At 34.1% G+C, this 22,844-nt stretch overlaps 2 protein-coding genes across 4 annotated transcripts in view; one reads left to right on the forward strand and one right to left on the reverse strand.

The window, feature by feature from the left end:
• The window catches only part of LOC138331729 (synergin gamma-like), a 28,570-nt gene extending 18,067 nt beyond the window's left edge, over positions 1–10,503 (reverse strand). The window contains exons 1-4 of one of the 3 annotated variants that reach the window (XM_069279482.1): positions 10,389–10,503; positions 2,078–2,106; positions 1,209–1,360; positions 712–791 (exon numbers count right to left, since the gene is read on the reverse strand). In XM_069279482.1, the coding sequence (XP_069135583.1) occupies positions 712–791; positions 1,209–1,360; positions 2,078–2,106; positions 10,389–10,402 (275 nt within the window). In that variant the 5' untranslated portion in view covers positions 10,403–10,503. Of the gene's footprint in view, positions 1–711; positions 792–1,208; positions 1,361–2,077; positions 2,107–3,001; positions 3,101–10,388 lie in introns of those variants that run through there. The other 2 variants (XM_069279483.1, XM_069279484.1) reach the window with 2 other exon arrangements.
• An 8,634-nt stretch (positions 10,504–19,137) lies between these two features.
• LOC138331730 (atrial natriuretic peptide receptor 1-like) overlaps positions 19,138–22,844 on the forward strand; it is a 36,877-nt gene continuing 33,170 nt past the window's right edge. Inside the window, exon 1 of the mRNA XM_069279486.1 lies at positions 19,138–19,464. Within this exon, the coding sequence (XP_069135587.1) occupies positions 19,311–19,464 (154 nt within the window). The 5' untranslated portion in view covers positions 19,138–19,310. The remainder of the gene's footprint in view (positions 19,465–22,844) is intronic.

Here is a 22,844-nt window from a genome sequence, read left to right on the forward strand (position 1 = left end):
TTTGTGTAAATCCGTGTAGAGGATTCTCACAAAAGTTTGCAAACAAAATTTCTTACATACCCAGATGATCAAAGTTAAAAAAAATAGTGATATCCAGATGATCAAAGTTAAAAAAATAGTGATATCAATACTTAACAGAGTTTATTAAACTCTGTTAAGTATTGATATCACTATTTTTTTAACTTTGATCATCTGGGTATGTAAGAAATTTTGTTTGCAAACTTTTATCTAAACCAATTTAATATTTGGGTATGACATTTCATAAGGAACAATTCACAGGCTAGCAAAGATTTCCGTTGAAGTTTATAGAGAGAGTGACGCCGAACATCAAAGCCACACAGTCAACCACAGTGTACTGTTATACAGCTTTTTTTTTGATGTACATCAAATGACTAATTATATAAATTACCTGTTTTATTCTGTTGCCTCCAGTTTTACTATGAGATAGTCCAGGGGTGTTATAAAGATCGTAAGTGATCGGAACCCCTGGAATATCGAGGATGCCAGAATAGGACAGGACAGGATAGAATAGGACAGGGTGTGCATGCATAGGTAACAATTTATGGCTCGGACACAAAAACACATCTAACATTCATAATTTTTTTACCTGTTTACATGTACCAAAAAATAAATTATTCATATCAGTTACACATTTTTAGGGAAGAAAATGAAGATAACCCTTACAAGAAATAAGATTTCTTAAACACTCACCGTTGTCTGAAGTTGTCTGCCATTTTTTGGGTGTAAGCTGGAGGGGGTACACCCAGACCATCAGGTCTCATACCCATTGGCTACAAATAATTGTGAAATGATTATCAGTGTCCAAGTACAGTGTTAAATACAACTGATACAAATATCAAGAGAAATAAGTTTTATAATCTGTGACCTCTAAAACTCATAAATAGCCCTTAATTTATTGCATGACAACTCAGAAATGTTCTGCATTGAAAATTCATCTGAGTTTAAAGGCTACATAACATATAACCTGCTGTGAATAATATATTCTTTAACTTCAGGGACCAGTACCTTGCAAATTGGTAAAACACATCTTTAAAACTTCTTCCTTAAAACATGATAAGTTTAATTTTTAATATTTGAGGGAAAAAGTTCACACATTAATAGGAAAACAAAAACAAATTTCTGTAGAGGAAGGAGCCTATATACGTGTAGATATTTAGTCCCAGATGCCCACAAACAACTCCTTGTACCTGTACTGGGAACATCATCTGTTGTTGTGGCACCATATGGGTACCAGGAGGCACCATCATCCCGGGCTGCATCATCGGCATCATTGGCATCCCCACACTTGGCTGCTGGAACTGGCCCATCCTCGGATTGGGCTGCATCATCCCAAAGTTTCCTGTGGATACATACATTGTATTTTTTTTATTTGTTAATCATAACAATTTATATTTTAAAATGTACTGCCTGTCTCATCTGCCTTCAGTTTGCTATTGCATAGTCCATGGATGTATATAACAACAGTAACAGTAACATCCACAATATTCCAGGAGTTACTAGTGGTAGAAGGCGCAGCTATGTTTGGCTAGGCGATTGGGTGCCGTAGATCGTGAGTTCGAGGCCCAGATAGGTCATGAGTCAATAAATTGTCATGCTCTGTTAAATTGTGTTTCCTGATATATGATATATATATATACACATGTATATTGTAATGTATACACCCCTGGATTATGATATATTATAAAACTGAAGGCATTTCAGGTAAAAAAAAAAACCAGGCCTGCAGTATCATCCTTTGATGATTACTGAGAGTGATGACTAAACTTTATAGACATACAGTCTATAGCTAAATGTATTTGATTTTATTGATGTACATCAAATGACCCAGCTATTTGTCTCTTGTCCATCTACTGTCGCATATAGAACCTTCAATTTTGCTACGAAATAAATTCCAGCACTAGACATTAGTTTATGACGGTGATAATAACCCCTGAAATATCAAGGATGATGGAAAATGCACATCCTAGGGGACACTATACTATAATTATAAATTAATTAGTGTAACACTTCATACTAGGTATATAGTCAAATATAGTAAGTTCATTGAAAATCTTACCTGGCGGTTGCCCAGGATAACGGATATTTCTAACAAAATATAAAAAGAAATAATTAATTAGACAAGGTAATGGGCATTTCTTATAAATCAAAATATAAAAAAGCAAAAACATATGTAGTCTTCATCTTCTACAGGTTGGGCACAACGTTAACCCTGCATATGGGTAACAGTTACGTATACCCATTTGAGTAACAGTTACCTGTTTGAGCTATCAATAAGTCACCCAAATGAGGAATATTGTGTAAGAAAAATGCATGAAGTTGTATTAAACTTTTTTATAAAAAAAGGGCGTAATAATTTTGACATGGCACCATTAATTACTAACATTACATAGTACATTATTAATCAAAATGGGAGTAACTTCATTGTCTCAATTTTGGTAAAAGTCACAAAATAAACCACCTCCATTGCTTACTATGGTGCTAAAAATAGAACACGGGTAAAACTCATTCAACCATGACATTTGCACTGAATTTCCCTGATAGCTATACACTGAAGTCAATGGAGAGCACCTAAATTGTCATCTTACAACAAAGTTAGACAACAGAATTTGATATTTCACTGACAGAAACATAGAGTCTTTGATCAGTTGTACGGCATTCTAAAAATTATGACGCCTTTTTTTGATAATAGAGAGCGCAGCGAATGGGCCGAAGGCCCGTTCGCAAAGCGAACTCTTGTGATAGAGGTGTTTCAGTTACGTTATTCTATGTAAATCATCCAATATATGTAGAGTTGGAAAACTTTCTCAAAAACCGGAAACAGGAAGTCAACACAAGATCCAGCATCGCGCAAGACAGTATCCAAAGTCACACTCTCGCGTGATTACAAAATCACACTCTCGCGTGATTACAAACAAGTAACGCTTGGAAAAATTCAAAATGAAAACATTAGTGAAAGATAAACCTTCCAATTTATTCTTACCTGAATCTAACAATTACATTTTGTCCTGAATCTTAACTTAAAAGCTGTTTTACGTGAGCAGTTGCTTCGTAATTTTCCGCCTGGCAACAGAGAATGACGTTGAGATATAATTTGTAGCCGCAGTCATGTATTTTTGCAGAAATTGAAAGTAGAAGTATCCTGTGTTCAATATTGTTTTTCTTGTTATAAACTCAATACCAGTAATTCAGCAATGATTCTAATAATTAATAATTCTATAAATGGTTTCTAGCAGTTATTCAGTGCACCCAATAAGCTATAATCAAAGTACTGAAAGTACTCAATGGCTCGGTCTCGATGATAGGAGAATATATTTCTAAGGTCAATACTACTGTAGTTGTGTACAATAAGAAATAAATTTGGCTGGTGTTCCTTCCAGTTTGGACTTTTGAGGATTCCTTGGACACCAAGGTGTAAAATAAGAGACACATACTAAAATCTTGGAAGCCCTATGATGTTATATGTCAAATGATTTTATAACACCTTTAAGCATTTTCCTTGTTAATTTGATGTTAATGAAAATATTCATTCTTAATGACTATATATAGCTATTGCAGGGTTCACGCCAGCGGTCGCCAATGTCGCATTTTGCGAAAAAAATATTTCATTGGCGATAAAATTATGACTTTGGCGATTTTTTTGGCGACAGAAAAATCGCCCATTCAAAAATTGAAGCCATGTGTTCAGTACTGTTCACCCATAATATCATAAGTTGTACAGGTAGAAATTTGTCTGATCCAGGTAAATTACAGTCCAGGTTGTTTATTAATTAGTGTCTAATGTGTTTAATTAGACTTGGTAGGCTAGCATGTAAGCTGTCAATTACCAGAGGCAGTGACCCATGTCGGTTTGTTTACACAACACTGTTACTCTACCGGTGATCGTCTAGCCGTTCACCTGGAAGCTTGTTACAGCTTGGTAAGCTTAGTTGACAATAAAATCATCACAAAGAACAAAACAAGGTGTGAAAATCATTGTCACATATATCAATCAAAACCATTTTACTTACTGTGTCTTTGAATGCAAAGCAGACAAGATCGACTGAGCACATGGCTCAGCCGCCATTTTGGTTTGTTTTGGGTAGAAGTCAACACTAATATCTGAACCGGAAGTCAATAAATTCCGGATTTTCGTTCATATTTTTCAACATTAAACACCAAGAAAATGAAAATTAACACATAGTTTTCTTTTTCAAGTTCCAAACCTCAACAAATTACGATTTTAAGAAATATGATTTATCCATTAAATAATACTAATAATATTAGGATTTAAAAAAAAAATCAACAATAATATTAGGATTTTAAAAAAATCAACACATTTTTAATATAAGTGCTGTCAGTGCACAGGCGTTTTTACAGCCAAAAAAAATCAGAATTATTTTAAATAAATCAAAATAATAAAATTTCGCTTTCAATGTTATAATTAATCACCTGTTTTACTTCTTTTGATTTCTTAGAGATATAATTATTTGGGGATTGATTTAAGAATATCTGTAATGTAGGTTCAATAAATTAATGTTCATATTTTTTAAAGAAAAAAAAATGCTTAGAAAGATTTCTACTAAATGATACATCCTTAAAATGAACCTTTCATTCGTGTTTGTTTAATCAATACATTTCCATACTTATCGAAACGTAAACTAACATTTAGGGAGATAATTATTCATTTCAACAATCAAATTTACATTTCTTTATTTGGCTCCAAAAAATCTTATTTGGCGAAAGAAATTTCACTTTGGCGAAAATTTTGGCGACAGAATTTTAAAAGCTGGTGTGAACCCTGCTATTGTCATCAAGTTCCTGGGACCACAGTATCAGTTAACAAGTATTGTTTTGCAGCAGAGAAAGACAAGAGGCATACTTTTCTATGCCAAAATGTCTTAAATATAGAATATGTCTGTCCTCTAGAAGACTTATCAATATCATCATGTGATTTTTGAATAAATTGGTCAATTGGTCTACTTTTAACAAGTTTTGTAATTATTCTTTTGTAAAACAGCAAGTTGATTGATATACATTGTATCCGAACTTCAATTCAAACCGGATAACTTGTTAGCTCACCATAGACCATGAAATTGTTTGTACACTTTCTTAACTTCAGGATTGTTTTACAAAATTACAAATGAATTTTTCTACATTTTTTATTTTCAAATCCCCATACCTCTGATGAGTATAATAAAACTGTTATTACAAGTGAATCAAATATTTTCAGTTCAAGATGAACAGGAAGAGATTCATTCCTTTATTTCTTATAAATAGCAAACACCGATTTAATTGTTTGTTCAGCAGGTTTTTTCCCTTTCTTTAAAAACGCTACCATTAACATTATTTTCTGTACCTAGATATGTAAACAATTCTTATAAATCTAATTCTGTATTCCATAACATCAACTGGTGTTGTTGTACCGATTTACGTCTTGAGAATATCACAATTTTTATCTTTCTGGTATTAAAGGCCCAAAACCTTTCCGACACGACTTTTAATTTTTAAAATGGGAATGTAATACGAGATCGATAATTTTGTAGAGTCGCAAAAGTTATTAACTTACCGTTAATACTACGTTTATCATCACCTTCTGAACAATTTAATCAAAATAGATACAATGTAAATTTTTATAACGCGGGTCGTCTTATGTTTCCCGCCGTCGTCCTAAATACCGCGCGGTAGTTGACTATTACAGCGCCAGACGGCAAGACAGCGAAACTACTCTCCACGGTTTTCAGATATTACACAGGAAATCTTGTATATGTTTGGTGTTGTAACCTCATCTTAAGGCATCGGCATGGGTTTTCTGATGTTATTAATGTTTTTTGAGAGACCTTTTAATTTTGCCCCGGAAAGGTAGTGGGCCTTTAAGTTCTAATTTCCATGTTATGCAATATTGTTAAAATTCATGTAACATTTGTCGTAGACCATCAGATATTTCTGATATCATAACAGTGTTATTGGCAAATAATATGATAAAAAGTTTGGGATACATTCCAATATTATATACCGTAAAAACTGGTATAATTTGTGCAGGTACTTTTTAGGGCTGAAAATGCTTAAAAAATCTACTATCAGTATATTTTGCGCATCAAAAAAATGGGGAAAAACAATGTCCAGGGAGTCCCAAAAACCGATGTATGAAGGCGACAATTTCAATGCAAAATATTCCCCATAAATGCTTGACAACTTGCACAAAAAGTGTTGTATTTAGAAGAAATAACATATGAAAACCGCATTGTGTTTGTTTTCTTTTATTGGCCACAGTAACCCGAAACTGAAATATCTAGCATATGTCCAAAACATCGGCGGTCTGGTCCGCCGTACTTCGTGCACATGTCAATGTTTTGAGATATTACACATGAATAGTAATCATGAATATTTGAAAAAAGTACAATATATTTACTTAAATTGGCACAATAAGTAATTAGTGTGTTTGAGATCATTAACAATCAACAGCAATCAGCTAGCGGATACGTAGTTTAGCTTGCAACAATCACAGTGTGCATAATTTGTCAAGATTTGTAAGACAAAGTATTCTTTTCCACCAGGTAAGATTCTAAGTCATAAAAGTAGATTGAAAATAGGAAGGGAGATAAAATAACCAGATAAATATTTGTAGCATGATCAGACTGGTTTGATTATCGGTGATTAGGTAGCTTAGTCGGAAGAACTACATTTTCTTCTCTCCTGTTACAGAATTGGCACCCAACTAAATAACCAACGGTTGTGGTGTTTGAAAGGGTCTTGTATGTCTTCAAAAAAGAAACGGAGGAGTGTAGCGGGACTGGACTGGGTCGATTATCGATGACCAGATAGTTCAGTCGGTAGAGCACTCGGATAGTGTTCGGAGAGTCCAGGGATCGAATCCCGGTCTTGCCGCTACATTTTCTCCTCTCCTATTACATATGGTACTATTCTGTGCATGTAGATATTCAAGGTAAATCAACAATGTTCGCTGATCTTGCAGAATTGCCTTAGTGTTATAATGAATGCAGTAAATGTATGTCTCATTGGTGTGATTGATTTAAAGGCAGTTCATGTGGTGACCGAAAAAAAGGTAAAATCAATACTTTCAGAGTGATCAGAGAACATTGATAGTCAAGGCAAGGAAAACATAAGACGACCTGTGTTATACAAATTAATGTTTAATTGATTTTCATTAAATTGTCTCGAAGGTGATGGTTAGAGTGTTATTAACGATAAGCTTAATATGTTTTTGACAAAAAATATAAACAGCTAATGTCATATTGTGTTTTAAATTAAAATAATCTTTTATTTATTCATTTCATTTCAAGCATGTACATGTCATAGAATATAAACAAATATCAGGTATATGCTTAAATCATATTACAGTTAAATTCACAATAAGGAATTTGAAGATGATTATAGTAATTATTTTTGGATTGAAAATGATTATACAATATTAAGCTTCCACAGCTGAAAATTATTTCTTTTTGTTCACACAATTCTTCTCCTAGACTGTTTCCAGTTGAAATGATACATGCATGCTGACATTCTGTAAAACATAAGGAAACAATAAATGTATTAACAGAGTAATTACTGAAAAGGCTAATATCATATAATTAAACATTTTAATCATAAATAGCAATACCAGCATAGAGGAAATATTATTGAAGTTTAATTCCCGCTGTTCTTCCGTCCTCCTGTTCTTACATGTAAGAGTTTTGTCCTTCATAAATTGATTGTAATATAGCAGTTGTTATATAATGTGCACAAAGAAGTATAAATATACACACGTATGCATGGGTACAGTGGTAAATTAATAAGTTATACGGAAAATGATGGTGCTGATCATGAAAAGCGTAAAGTCTATTTTGTTGAGTAAAAAGTTAAAAAAACTAACATAAGATGTAATCGCAGTAAAAACAGTGATCATGTGGGCTTTTGTGCGATTGCATTTGTAACACTGCGCCATGTGGTAGAGATTAGTTCCGCTCGAGTGATCACACAATGCAAGCGAGAGTCGGGAATATGTTTATGTAAGTTTTAATTGCTAATCCCTGATGCTTTTTGGTAAAATATAACTCAGGATAATTGCTAAACAATTAACAGTTTTCTCTTCATTTGTTACAGATTGAATCAGCTTTTTAAGTGCCGTTTTACGGAAGAATTATGAAAAAGGAATCGGCATTTTCGTCGTTCTAGTAGTCCAAAAATATATTAATTCGAGTTATATGAACATTCCATATATGATTTATGTCATTCGGCCAAATATTTACTTCGTATTACCTAGTTTAATGAATATGCTGTATGTATATGATCAGAACGGCAAGCTCCTGTGCTGAAAATAACTAAAATGTTTTAAAAGTATGGTTTAGTGGTAATCTCTGAACGTGCTTTAGTATATAGATATAATCTGATATTTATGCATGTGCTTATGAAATTATCGATAATGATGGATGTGATAAATATTCATACCTTATTAACTGCCGTTAGTTTTAAGATAACGCCACCTTGGACATTTACAAAATGTTCACCGTCTGTCACATGCTATTTTATCAGTAGTCCAAGTTTGTCCAAAATTTTGTTAGAGTTGTCTTTCTTCCATTGTAGTTTTATGTCCATGTCAACCTGAACACAGCCGTGATAAATGCATCTCCATTTCGCCATGAAATGTATTTGCTCCGAGACAAATTTGATTCAAATTACAAAATTCATTATGGTATAAATTTTGATGTTCGAGGTGAAATATCGATTTCATTTTTTTCCGTTGCGGGTTAACTGTCACTAATAGGGAGTAAACGTCTGGGGGGAACCAGCTTCGGAGCGAAGCATTTTTGGGACGAAACGTCGTCATTCATTGTAAACACCATTTTGGGGACGAAAAGTCTAGATACTTTGTAAACAATTCAGGTGAAAATTTTCAAACAGAAGATCTTTTGGATAGTGTGTATAGTAAGGATATGAAAGCTGTAATATACTATTCCTATTTCAACGTTACAGATATGCTTATTTCAGTAACTTTCATAATCAAATTTTGCTATTTAAAATTCCCAGTAAAATCAAAGTTGTTGAATACACTGCCGCTAGGAGCGCTAGTATCTGCGAGCAATTTCTAAGCCAATCATATTGAGGAAATTGACTGTAAGAATATTTTGCAACCACGATCACAATGGCGAGGTGACCCTCGCCAAACCTGAACACAGCCGTGATAAATGCATCTCCATTTCGCCATGAAATGTATTTGCTCCGAGACAAATTTGATTCAAATTACAAAATTCATTATGGTATAAATTTTGATGTTCGAGGTGAAATATCGATTTCATTTTTTTCCGTTGCGGGTTAACTGTCACTAATAGGGAGTAAACGTCTGGGGGGAACCAGCTTCGGAGCGAAGCATTTTTGGGACGAAACGTCGTCATTCATTGTAAACACCATTTTGGGGACGAAAAGTCTAGATACTTTGTAAACAATTCAGGTGAAAATTTTCAAACAGAAGATCTTTTGGATAGTGTGTATAGTAAGGATATGAAAGCCGTAATATACTATTCCTATTTCAACGTTACAGATATGCTTATTTCAGTAACTTTCATAATCAAATTTTGCTATTTAAAATTCCCGGTAAAATCAAAGTTGTTGAATACACTGCCGCTAGGAGCGCTTGTATCTGCGAGCAATTTCTAAGCCAATCATATTGAGGAAATTGACTGTAAGAAAATTTTGCAACCACGATCACAATGGCGAGGTGACCCTCGCCAAAAACAAAACACATGTCAATATCGATAAGACTGATGGGTCAGGGGAGATTACTCTTTCATCGTTGCATATCCTTTATTTACATGGCATAATTCTGGTTATACATTAAAAAAACAACAAACGAAAGAATGGTTTAGCTGCTGCGCTCTCAGATAGGCTTTGCCTAAAATTATATTAATTTTTAAAACAGCATTATGCGTTTTCTTTTCACATAATTACTCAATTGGGTAACTTATTGATTACTGCAAACAGGTAACTGTTACTCAATTGGGTAACTGTTACCCGTATGCAGGGTTGTGCCCAACCTGTTCTATAATCTACTCCGAATTTTCTGATGACCCTGCAATAGACATTATCTTTTTAAGCTTGTGTGAGTTATTTAATGGTTTTTTTTTTTCAATTCGCGGATACATCGTATCTTATATAAGAGATGCATTTCAAAATTAAACGGAACCCGTTCAGACTGTCGGAAATAGCACCCGTCATCCTGTATCTTCATTTACTGATCATGACTCAGTAAGGATAAATACGCCAATTGTAATAACATAAGATGAATTTCCGACAATCTGGTAACTTATCTTTTCAACGATACGTGGATTTACAATATTTTCACTGTATAAAAGGTTAGAATATGCGAATAGCGAGAAAGAAATGTCAAAACTTACCTGTTGTCAGCCATTTGGAACTCTTTGACGTTGGCCGCACTTCCGGGTAAAATGTAGAAAGAAAAACAAAATAGGTCGTGCTTATTCCGGAACTAGCTAGTTTTATGACCGCTGTTTTCAGTCAAGAATTTAAATGCGAGACTCTCAATTTATTGCGGATTGTGTTACAATTCTGGGCCATTGGAGTGTCAGTTTTGATTAACCCTATTAATACTAATTTCAGATTCAGTAACAGTATAAGTACGACTGATCTAGATTCATAACTACAAGTACATATGTCACGTGCGGCTGCTCTATAGATGCATACATGTACCTATATATATACATATTTACATTTCCGAGGGACTGCAGTCCCACTATGTAACCTTACCAAGCGCAGTTGGCAGTCATATAGACTATGACATTCAATTGCATATTATGACGTCATTATCATTGTGACGTCACAATATATCGTTCAGCGATCACGGAAAACGCTCCATGGAATTTGCCTTTGTCCAGTTGGCATTCATATCGGCTATGAACGACAACTGAAAGTCGCCCAATGCTTAAATGTACATAATATATGTGGATTAACAGCCTCCAATCCTAGCCTGTACCTGTTATCGGAAACATATGTTTCTGTTGTTATCTAAATTTATCTCTTTAAGCTATAAAAACAAGGCAAACCAAAAGCAAGCTTATGTATAAACAATTCCAATATAGAAAACTTTATTAACGACAAACATATATAAGATATACTATTAAAATACAAATTTATAATAAATAAATAATATGTATATGTCATACTGCAAACAAATATAATAGTAGTGTAACGTAGTAATTATTAGGAATCATGAATGTGTTTCTTTATTTTAGAATATTTGGCCTGTTCAAGAGCTAAGATCATTTTAGAACGGTCTTTAGGTAACATTTCGTACCTGTATGTAATTCAAAATCATTTTTGCAGCATGAACAAATCGTTGGTTATCCATGTTTCCTTCGGGCGATTACCCAACGCTTTTGTGAAATTTCAAATGGTTTCCTCATGTATGTAGTTATCCGTATTCAAGTACAAACTGAATAAGTAATTATATCGCCCTGTGGATACTCTCTGCTTACCTGATGAAAGATATACTATTATTATCTGAAAGGCATAAAGTTTCCTTGAATGAATTTAAATTATAAATTCAATTTAAAATTTAAACGACGTTTGCAGGACATCGACATGATATATTGGTACTGTTTGATAGAAATTCAGTGACGTTGAAAATGAGGCTCCATTTTTATATTGCCAGTAATTGTTTTGCTTGCTATGTTCTAATTCTTGCAAAGCAAAGGATTAATATACTGTATTTCCAGATAAACCATAATCAATGTCCCATCTGAGCGTAAGACATTATAACTATACTACTAGCATCACCACACCATCTTCAGCATCATCATCATCATCATTACTACCACCCTTATCATTGTCATTGCTAGTAACATCAGCATCATCTCGATATTCCAGTGGTTCCGATCACTTACGATCTCTACACTCTGGACTATCTCATTGTAAAATTGGAGGCAGCTCAGCGGAAAACATCTGAACCAATCACAAGCCTGCAAAGATTTCATTTAAACATGAATAGTGAATACACAAGAGAGAAAATCATTACTGTCTTTCAGACTACTTTTGACAATAATAATTTACCCAAATATACGACGAATTAATATGCTCATATGAAAAATGTTGTTTTTAAATCATAAAGGATAGGAGTATATCACCGTCAAAGAGATCACCTGCTCGCTCGTGAAAAACCGGAGAAACTTCCGGGAACCTGCGTCCTACATGTAATTGCATGGGAGAGTTTAGTCCGCTAATCCTGCCTATGTTATTAGGCCTTTAAAAAAATGGTTTGCCTAATAAATATTAGGCATTATTTTTATAAGGCGTAATAATATAGGGAGAGTTCAGACTAACTACTTCCCACTGCAAGTTATCCTCGGGGTAACATTGGCCTATGTTAGATACTCCTGTACAATATGGAAAATGACCGCTACAAACTATAGTAAAAGGTCAAAAAAAGAAAGATCGCTCTGTATGGGACGACGGCTAGGAATGACCCAACTCACATTCACTGCGCAACGCGTAAGCGCACCGCACGTGCTACCCTTGCGGATCAGACAATTTATCCCGCTATACTAACGAAACTCGGGAATATTTTATTCTGTTCTGCTGCCTTCAATTTTACTATGAAATAAACCAGGGGTATAGAGATCGTAAGTGATCGGAACCCCTGGAGTATCGAGGATACATCTGCATCGTCGTCATCATCTCGATCGTCGTCCGTAATTTTGAATACATATATATGTCTATTGGTTATTGATCTGTCGAGTTAGGACATAAAGTACTGACGTACATTTGTATATAGAGTAATGATATCTGTCATTATCGGAGTTCGAATATCAAATATGTATGAAATTGTGAGTAACCAATGACATATAATAATCAATTTACCAGGTTTTGTTCATAAATGTTGTCAAATTAACTCAAATAATACAAACACCCCATTGCAAAAGTAGAAAAACAAAACAAGCAAATAAAAATTAGTTATTAACATCAGGGTTAAAAGTTAAAATAATGTGGATACAAATCTTATTCCCAGTCGATCCCAGGTACCTTCTGGTATTCTGAGAGCGAAGTTACTTATTTTCGTATTGAAATGGAACCTGTATAAAGTTCAATCATTACCAGTGTTTGTTGAACACAGGGACCTGGCACGTTTTTTTTTAACTAACACTATACATATATATTATACTATAATATATATGTGTATACTATTGGTTAAAAATTCTCGTGCCAGGTCCCTGTGTTATTGGCCAACACCATCTGTATATCATCCCTGATAGGCCAGTTCAACTTTATACTACTGGGATTTGAGAGTGGGTTTTTGTAACATAGAATGCATGTTTTTTTACGCACATACACTCATAAATATCAGTACAATTTGACTCCATCTCGCGGAGTTACCGACACCTCTGGACTCCACCTGGAGTTTATGTTGATAGCCACATGTAACTATAGCTACTTAATGTAGATACATAGTAACCTCACATTTAAACCATAATCCGCCAACACAATATCATATCTAATATAACAACAGGTTTTTGGCTCTAAATAATGTTATGCTGCCATCTGTCCAATACGTAATACAATATCCTACATATCATATTTGTGATTCTATGACGGTATTGGTTTGCATACAATTCGTCAACCTCGAACTGCCGCAGTAAATGATTTTTTGCCGGTTCTGATGACATTTTACTAGCTAACTTCCCATCACATTGTCTGTTATACAAGGATTTAAAACAGAATCCAACAATATATATATAGCTATGACAAAAGAAACAAAGCAGTAATAATATCGCAATTTATAGAGTACAGTAATTAAAATATGCTAACATTGATCACCTCATATCCTGTGTGGTCTACAACGTCATATATGATATAATGTGGATTGGTTTAGACGACAGATACAGAGCTCTGATCTGTTAAGTGTACTTAAGTAAATAATTCGTATTCTAAAATGTCAAAACTAAATAAACGCACGTACAATTGACGGAAATTTAAATTGAAACATATTGTTAAATAACTAACGGAGTGGACACTAGTTATTTTCAGCAAACGACACTGTTTATTAGCATCAGTTACTTCTATAGTGCTGTAAATCAGCTTATTTTTGCGATGACTGTATTTCCCGTTTTTATGCCTAACGCCTTTGATACGGTAAATCAATTTCGCGGTCTTAACTTCTACTGTTACTTTTTTATCTGTATTTGAAATACTTTTGTGGTGATTTACTTTCACTGTCTTTTCGTTCATTCATTTCTTGCGTTTGTTCCACCAGATACCCGATATTAACCAGGGGCGTAGGAAGCGGGGGGGGGGGGGGGGGGGGGGGGGGGCCCCAGGGGGGGGGGGGCAAACATGTCTTTTTGCCCCCCCATTTTCGCCGACTGAAATTTTCTAAAAATGCTTATTTGAAAGAAAAAAGGGTCCTCCTGCACATTTTTCGTACTTCATTCTAGAAAATTTTCCGCTGCGCGGCGCATTTCCTAAAACGTTCAAGCACATATTGTCAAACCTTAAATAGTAAAAATTCAATACACAAAAACTAGACTAAAAATGTCCATCAAGGGATTCTATGTACTATTTAGAAAAATGTCTCTTAAAAGATCAATTTGTTTATATGTCTTAGCGAGACAATTAATTCATTTTTTATGTTACACAACAATGTGCCGATGGTGTGAAGCCGGTATATTCAGATCGAGAAGGGTTGCATAATGTTATGACGACACAATTATCATTTCTAAATGCAGGTAGCTTTAAAACGAAAAATGACCATGTTAATAACGCTTTATAATCATTAAACTTTATCGTAAAACTCATCTCAGCCATTCTGAACGCAATTTTTTTTCCCGGGGGAGACCCCCGGACCCCCCTAACACCAAATTCTCGCGCCTTTGGGCGCTCACAAATTCATCAAAATGCATCGTAAAACTCATCTAAGCCATTCTAAATCGTAATTTTTTTTCCCGGGGGAGACCCCCGACCCCCCAAACACCAAAATCTCGCGCTTTCGGGCGATCTCAAAATCATCAAAATACATAAAACTCATCCCGGGGGTCACCCTCAGACCCCTAACAAAACACAAAAATCTAGCGCCTTCGACGCTCACACGTTAATTTGGCCAATTTGCGTTTTCGTTAATTTCCTTTTAGCGACCCCACTGTCTATAAATGTGTACAAGGATTAAATTTAGTGATATATGAAAAATGTACATAAAGCATATATTATATGGTTGGGAGTTGAATTAATCTCCTCTCGTAAGGGGGGGGGGGTTACAAAATATTGAGGACCTTTGCCCCCCATGACGTTTCATCTTCCTACGCCACTGTTAACCGATCGTCAGGTGTGACATACAATATGAACATGTAGTCGCGCCTCGTGCCCGCTAACACACGTGTACCTATTCAATGTCAGAGGAAACATCTTAGCATACACAATACAAAATACAAAGTCACGTGCGGTTTGATTGACAGCTGGTGACTCGTCAATTAGGAAGCAATATAATTAAAGGTAGGATTCCAATTACTGTAAAATTTCCGATGGAATTGTATATCGGTAGCAGGTGTTCATATGGCGTTCGTTTTAATATACACTATGATCAGGAATTGTATCATGCTCTCTTTGTAATTTTCGAAGACAAAAATGTAGACAATCTTGGAGCTTGGATGTAATTAGTGTTAACTCGGATATATCTCCTCATTAACGACATACAATTTCAAATAAAATACAAAATCGTAGAACATACGACCACCTGCATCCATTCTTCCCAAATACATGTATCTACAGCAAACGCCTTCGAAAAATGAAATATCATATTGAAATCAATTGTTACCGAAAAATATTACGAATTTCACAAATGTCATTGTGCATCTAATGGCCTTACCTATATCTAGTAAACACTATAAATCACATTAAAGACCACTACCTTAATACTCCACTCATCATCAACTTCTGAAAAAATAGTTAAATTAATAAAATGTTAAATGTTCATAACGCGGGTCGTCGTCCTGTAAACCTCGTGGTAGTTGACTATCACTTCGCCAGAGGACGAAATGAATCTCCACAGTTATATCATATATTACACAGGAAATCTTGCATATGTTTGGTGTTGTTACCTTATCTGAGGTCATTGATATGTATTTTCTTATGTTATTAATGTTTTTAAGATACTTTAAAATTTTGCTCGGGAAAGGTAGTGGGCTTTTAAATGAGTTTTCTTTTTTTAATTTTGCGAAATACACGCCATAACGAGAATAATCAAACATGTTTTTAAACAAAATACCGCAGAAATGCTAGTGCACTTCCACTGCACCGACTCGATCACCTCTGTCCTACATTAGATAACGATTGGAATATTGTAGTACCTAACAGTTCCGTGTTAAAGGAACAATTCAATCTAAGAGAACATTAAAATTTGTCCATTTAAAACCAGTTCTAATGGAAATTAGATCAGTCGGTTTTACCGTGATACGCTAGAAAAGCCCATGCTGGTGAAATGCTTGTGAAGCTTTTAAACTCGCTCGTTGTCCGCCATTACACATTGTGGTCGAACATCTTGTGTGGCGAACCCTGTCCCTTGCTCGTTATTAGGTGAATTGTCTTGCCTAAAACTCATTTTATTACCTCCACATGATCAGTGGTTATGTAGTTCATTTGTTTAACGTGCGTGACTTTGGCTCGGGTATGGGTACAGAGTACTTACTGTACCTGCTTAATCGTATTGATCAACGATTTGTAATAACAACGGTATCAATTAAAATACTTAACAATGACGAGGAATTTGTCAATATATTATATTGAATGTTTCATAAAAAAATGTAGAACAATACATTTATGCCATATTTTGCTTCTTGGTTATATAAAAGAGTTAGCCTGAGTGAATTGTCCCTTTAACGTTTGGAAACAAACTACATTGTAATTATGATATAGTAAACTCCATGTTATGTATGAATTTATAATCAGTAGACGAGAGTGATAATACTTCCTAGCATGACAAGTTAAAATATAAGCTTTAAGCTTGCCTTTTAATCCCAAATATCTATCACTGTCACTTGAACTTTCCTCTTCTAATCTATGTTTTGTGTATAAATATATATCAATATATGAATAAATATTGTTTAAGATAGTATAATTCAATTGTTTCAGATCACCCATGGACACCGTCACACGGAGGCACCCTATAGTTAGCTTGGACTCATTGACATCCGAAAGAAGAGACAATGTCAGCACCTCGACGTGACTACTGATCACATGTCAACGTCATGGAGGTGCCGAAATCATTACATCAACACGTGAATACATTGGCAGAATTACAAAATGTACAATGTATACCATTAAGAAAGGCCGAGCACTTTTAAATTTCACACATTGTACGTCGTTCAGTTCATTCTAGTAAAAAGAATTGATATCATTAGCAAATTTACATGTATAATGATAATCTTAGACTGGCCACCAGACCCTAAGTTGCTGATACGACTTTCTCAGCAGAGTTCTTTACTAGATCATCTCCCCCTAGTTTAAAACTTAGAATCAGGCATGTAGTAGAGACAAAAATAATCAAGCCATTTTTTAGTGATTTGTTTAATATTCTACAGACTGGTAGCCAGTCTATGATAATCTAATTAATACTGATTTCGAACTAATGTCCATGCTAAGTAAATATTTATTTTGAGCTACAGAGAAAATAAAACCTCTGCTCGCAATTAATTAAATGATAGATTTGGTTTTGTTCTTTTCTACATTATTATTTGTCATCAGGATCAATATTACTTCTGTAGTGATCCACGTCTGTAGCGCATTAGTACATTGACTAAATAATGTCCTCCTCCATGCATCTTATACTTGTCCATGCCATATTAATAATGGGAATAATTGTACAGTTCCCTATATATGCTTGTTATCATTTGGATGCAATAAAAACGTTTAAACTTGTCCATCCTGTTTGATAAATGGAAAATATTCGTATAACGTTTACTGTACTGTATTTCTCTTTACTTTCTGTTCATCAACGAAATAGTGTCATTGTTAATAGATACTACATTTGTACTTACACAACTGATAAAAAATAATTATTATACTATTACGATAAGCTTACAAAAAGTATATATAGCCCATGGCCATATCAGTTTAACTAAGCGGAAATGTGATGTGTACTCTACTACAGTTCTCCATACGTTTTATTTACGAGAACAAAATATTGACTTTGATAAAAGTATATAATGGTTTTTTTTGTACTGCAATTCTCAAACAAATAATATATGGAAAGTTAAACATTACCAATGACTTCTAAATAACTTAAAGTAACGTTTTAATGTACAAAATAGTAATACTGTAGTCTCGGATAAATCTTTAAGGGTGACTTTTGTAAAATAGTATAAAATATAATATTATAAAGTATTAAATGCAAAGTATATGTATGAACAATGATCTTGTACGAAAATTGCAAAAGGCAATTTTTAATTACATATCTGTATCTGAATATATATCCACTACCTCTAACTAACAATGGACTTATTAAAAATAGCAAAAGTTATTACTGATACATTTTGGATGTGTGCTTGTTTTCCAATTTTCTTCTTTTCATTCTTTATTGCACTAATTCGCGAATCCTTTTCTATATTAATTCTACAAACCCACTAAACATTGTGTATATGTCCTAGCATTGGCGAGGCAATGCCCTAGATAATTGGAATGAGTTTGGTTTAAGTGTTTGTCATTCTGTCACTAAAACTTTCCTCTTCTAAGAAACCATTGTGTACCACACAGGACAGTTCATCATCATCATCATCATCATCATCATAAACACCTCCATTACCACCATCATCATCATCATTATAGTTGTCACCATCATCATCAGCAGCAGCACTTTCAATACGATATTCATTAACATAATTTCGTCATCCTTTAATTTTGAGTAGCTGTGACAAACCGTCATCTACAATAGCATCGCATTCATTCTAGCTCCCATACGGTAATTGTATTGATCTACTATGTGGATACCCAATGGAGGAAACAGCTCCTGTCATTATTTTGATGGTGACGATCAACTCACCTGGCTCAGTATTCATAAGCTGGGGGCCAATCACCTGGCTCTCGCTGCTTATCACATTATACAGATAAACCAACATGTCATACAATGAGTAGAGTGTTATATACCTTTAGTCGGGATTCTTCAACAGCCTAGCTATATAGCTAATTAGTCTTATCTGCTGAAGTACGCCGGGTGCTATTGTATTCGAGATATGTGCAGTGTAATATCTAAGAAAGTAAAGGGGAAAAGGATTTACTTTTAAACCACCATCAACGTGATTCGTTGAAACTATTTTTTAGAAATGAGTAGTTTTTTATCGTTTCTGGTTTTTTCCAGTCTTGTCTTTGATGTGCATTTAGTTACGAATACGACCACACTTAGACTTCTTTTACTTCTACCAGAACGAAAAGGCAACTTTTATTATCCATTTGGAATGGAGAAGACAGGGGCAGCAGGTTAGTAGAACGATTTTTATATCAAAGTTTTCATACACAAGACAGTAATAATATGATACTAGTTCATCCTTTCACCCATAAGCATATATATTTTAATAATCATCATTATCCTCCTCCTCCTCATTATCATCCTCATCATCATCATCATCATCATCATCATTATCATCATCATCATCACCATCATCATCATCATTACCATCGTCGTCATCATCATCATCCTCCTCCTCCTCATTATCATCCTCATCATCATCATCATCATCATCATCATCATCGGACTGATTATTGAACAACGTCAATCACACTTGTACATTAAACATAACTGTCTTGTAACGTTGTAATTTATTAAAGCAAATTACATCGTGCATTTCATAATGGCTACCAGGGTTATAAGCATGAATATTCGTCATGCGTATTAAAGTATAAGTTTGAAGGAGCATTGCGAATTATCCTTATATCATTGTCAAGGATCATTTGCTGAAGTAATATTCTGAAGAATGATTTTGAAATATCTAGTTGAAGTATCATTTTGACATATCATGTTAAAAGATTATTAAAGTATCACGTTGATGTATACGATTGGAGGGTAGGAAAATAAAATATTCTGAAATGGAAAAATTGGAGGGTCATTTTGAAGAAATATGTATTTATGCTATATGTACGTTAGCGCATGAAGATGATAAAGTATACATGTCCAAATAACAATTTTAAATTACTATTGCTATGTGATCGCATGTATGTTCTATATGTTTTTGCCTTGACAAAATGACAGGTTTACATTGTAGGAATTACTTGATGGTTATATAGTGATCATATCCTGTAGGCACACGTTTGTACAGATCCAGTATAATCAAGATGAATGATAGCCTACATAGCTTAACCTTCAACTACATGTATGCTTCAATGCTTCAGACATTTCATAGTTTTACTCCTCCTTACATATTATACTCTTCCGAAAGATGAGTTCCTAAGTTCTTGTTTCTATTATATTCTCCGCATAAGCATATTTCTTTTTTTTCTTAGACTGTGTAAAACGTTTTGCGCTGGTACAAAATTCAGGAAGGAAATTGAAGCTATGTATACATCTTTTTCAAAGAAATATATTTAATCCATAATAATTTAATTTTGCTTGTTACGAGAACATTTTCATTGGCTTACAAAATTACTTTAACAGCCCATAAAGGAAAAAGCGCGTCGCCGTTTATAACGTTGCTTCCGATTGGCTCAGGTTTTTGTGTTATACAAATTTGTATCTCCATAACATAAAAATCCATTCAAGTTAATCCTTAATTATACAAAATGATTAAACAATATTTAAATACGTATACTGCAAGTTGTTTTACATTTGCTAACAACAAAAAACATAGCTGATAAAACTACACAGATAAACACACAAAAATGTTTTTTTCCGGAAAGCGCAATTACTGAGGAACCAATCCCATTTTTTGTTTTAAATTTGTGTGTGCACGTCGTGATTTTTAAATTGAATGTTTGTAATGCTTACCTTCATGTACTAATTTGTGACTTACTAACTCGCACGTGTTTATACTCCATTGCTATCATATTGACCTATGGCAAGCAGTATTTGTATTAATGTTTAATGTGTAATGTATTGATTTCAATTTACAATACAATTAAAAGTCATTTTGCTTAAAATCGCCAAATGAAATATCACCACTGGTCAAGTTCATAGTCAATATTTGACAACGGATTTGTATTGTCTTATCTTCCGAAATTAATCAAATGATGTTAGCATTTAAGTTAAACATAGAACATAGCGACTAGATATCATTTTTTATGGAAGCCAAACTTTTCATTTTAAAAGCATTTTCCATAAATTGTTGTAGATCATAAATCAACATGAGAAAGGTTTCCGTGTATTTGCACCCAACTTTTGATCTCTTTGTGTTGATTTTTATTTACAGTGGATTTGACTTTCTGAAGAGAGAGAGAGAGAGAGAGAGAGAGAGAGAGAGAGGAGGAGAGGGGAGGAGAGGGAGAGGGAGAGTAGAGAGGGGGGTAACTTTAAGATGACATATAAATTTTGAGTATTGTTAACAATTTTGATAATAACGCATAGCTTGCTATGTACTCATAGAACACCCCCCCCCCCCCCAAAAAAAAAAAAAAAAATATGCAAATACTACGCGGATACTAATTTTACACAATATAATACTAATAATGATATACGAAAGAACAATGTATACACTACATCATTAAAACGAAATTGATATCGACTTCACGTCACGCATGCTGTCATATATTGTTCGTTGTATTGCTAATCAAATCTTGTCACTATGACTGTTAGTGTTAAGGTGACTAGTGTGAAAAATACCAAGCATATTTTAAAACATAAATAAATGTTTAAATACTGCCCAACTACACAAAGTTATCCATCAGATGCTAAACCGCTGACGAATAGTATTATTTCTCTATCAAAAACAGGAGCGGATGAATTAGTATTATTCTTCAGTTACAAAAGTTATTTTATTTATACCATTACCAAGACTGAACTTTTTATTTTGCTTAGAAATATCAAAAATAACTGTTTTCGTCCCGAAATAAGTCCATACTACTATGTCCTATATGAAATGAAGTACTGATTGTGCATCCACTAACTGCAAAAGAAGTCATTTTATATTGCTTTGTGTGTTAATTCGACATACATTTACATATGAAAATATTAATTATTGTTCATTAAAATCATGAGAGGCATTTATGCTCTGTCGCCGATGGAGCATCTTTAATTCGATAATTATAACTAAAACTATGCAAATAGATAGTACAACGACTTATTTCCCGCCATGGCGTTTCCATATCGATTTGTTTACCGATGATGATACAGTGTATTATTACCATGCGTTTATATTCGACTTCGTCCTGTGCCACAAGCAATGTCTACATAATTTCTGTGGTGAAGCATACAAAGGGATCATTCGAAAAAAACCGAACACCTATTTGTAGTGATACGTATACGATTTACTACAGTTTCCACATATTGTGATATCCGGAATTCCAAAAATCTCCCGTTTTTGCGTCAAAATCGTTTAAAACCGATATGCAGATACATTTTATGAAATAATTTTTTTGGCCAATTTTGACTCCTCCTAGATATCATTGATATTGTAGTCGATTTTTCTCTGATTTACATCTATGTAAACAAGGATTAAACGAACTGTGAGTATTTGCTTTAATCGTAATCCATCACAATATAGTATTACGGTGGCTGTAACTGTTGTATTTGCCCATGTTAATCGCCGTATGAAGCGACCACTCAATTATGTCGAGTACACGCAATCCATATATTATCAATGATTAATGAAACAAGATTTCCGCCGGGAAAATGCTCCTATAATAAATTTCTATATCGATTAAATTTCATT

Source organism: Argopecten irradians, chromosome 9 (assembly GCF_041381155.1).
Source record: "Argopecten irradians isolate NY chromosome 9, Ai_NY, whole genome shotgun sequence".
Taxonomy (NCBI): Eukaryota; Metazoa; Mollusca; class Bivalvia; order Pectinida; family Pectinidae; genus Argopecten; species Argopecten irradians.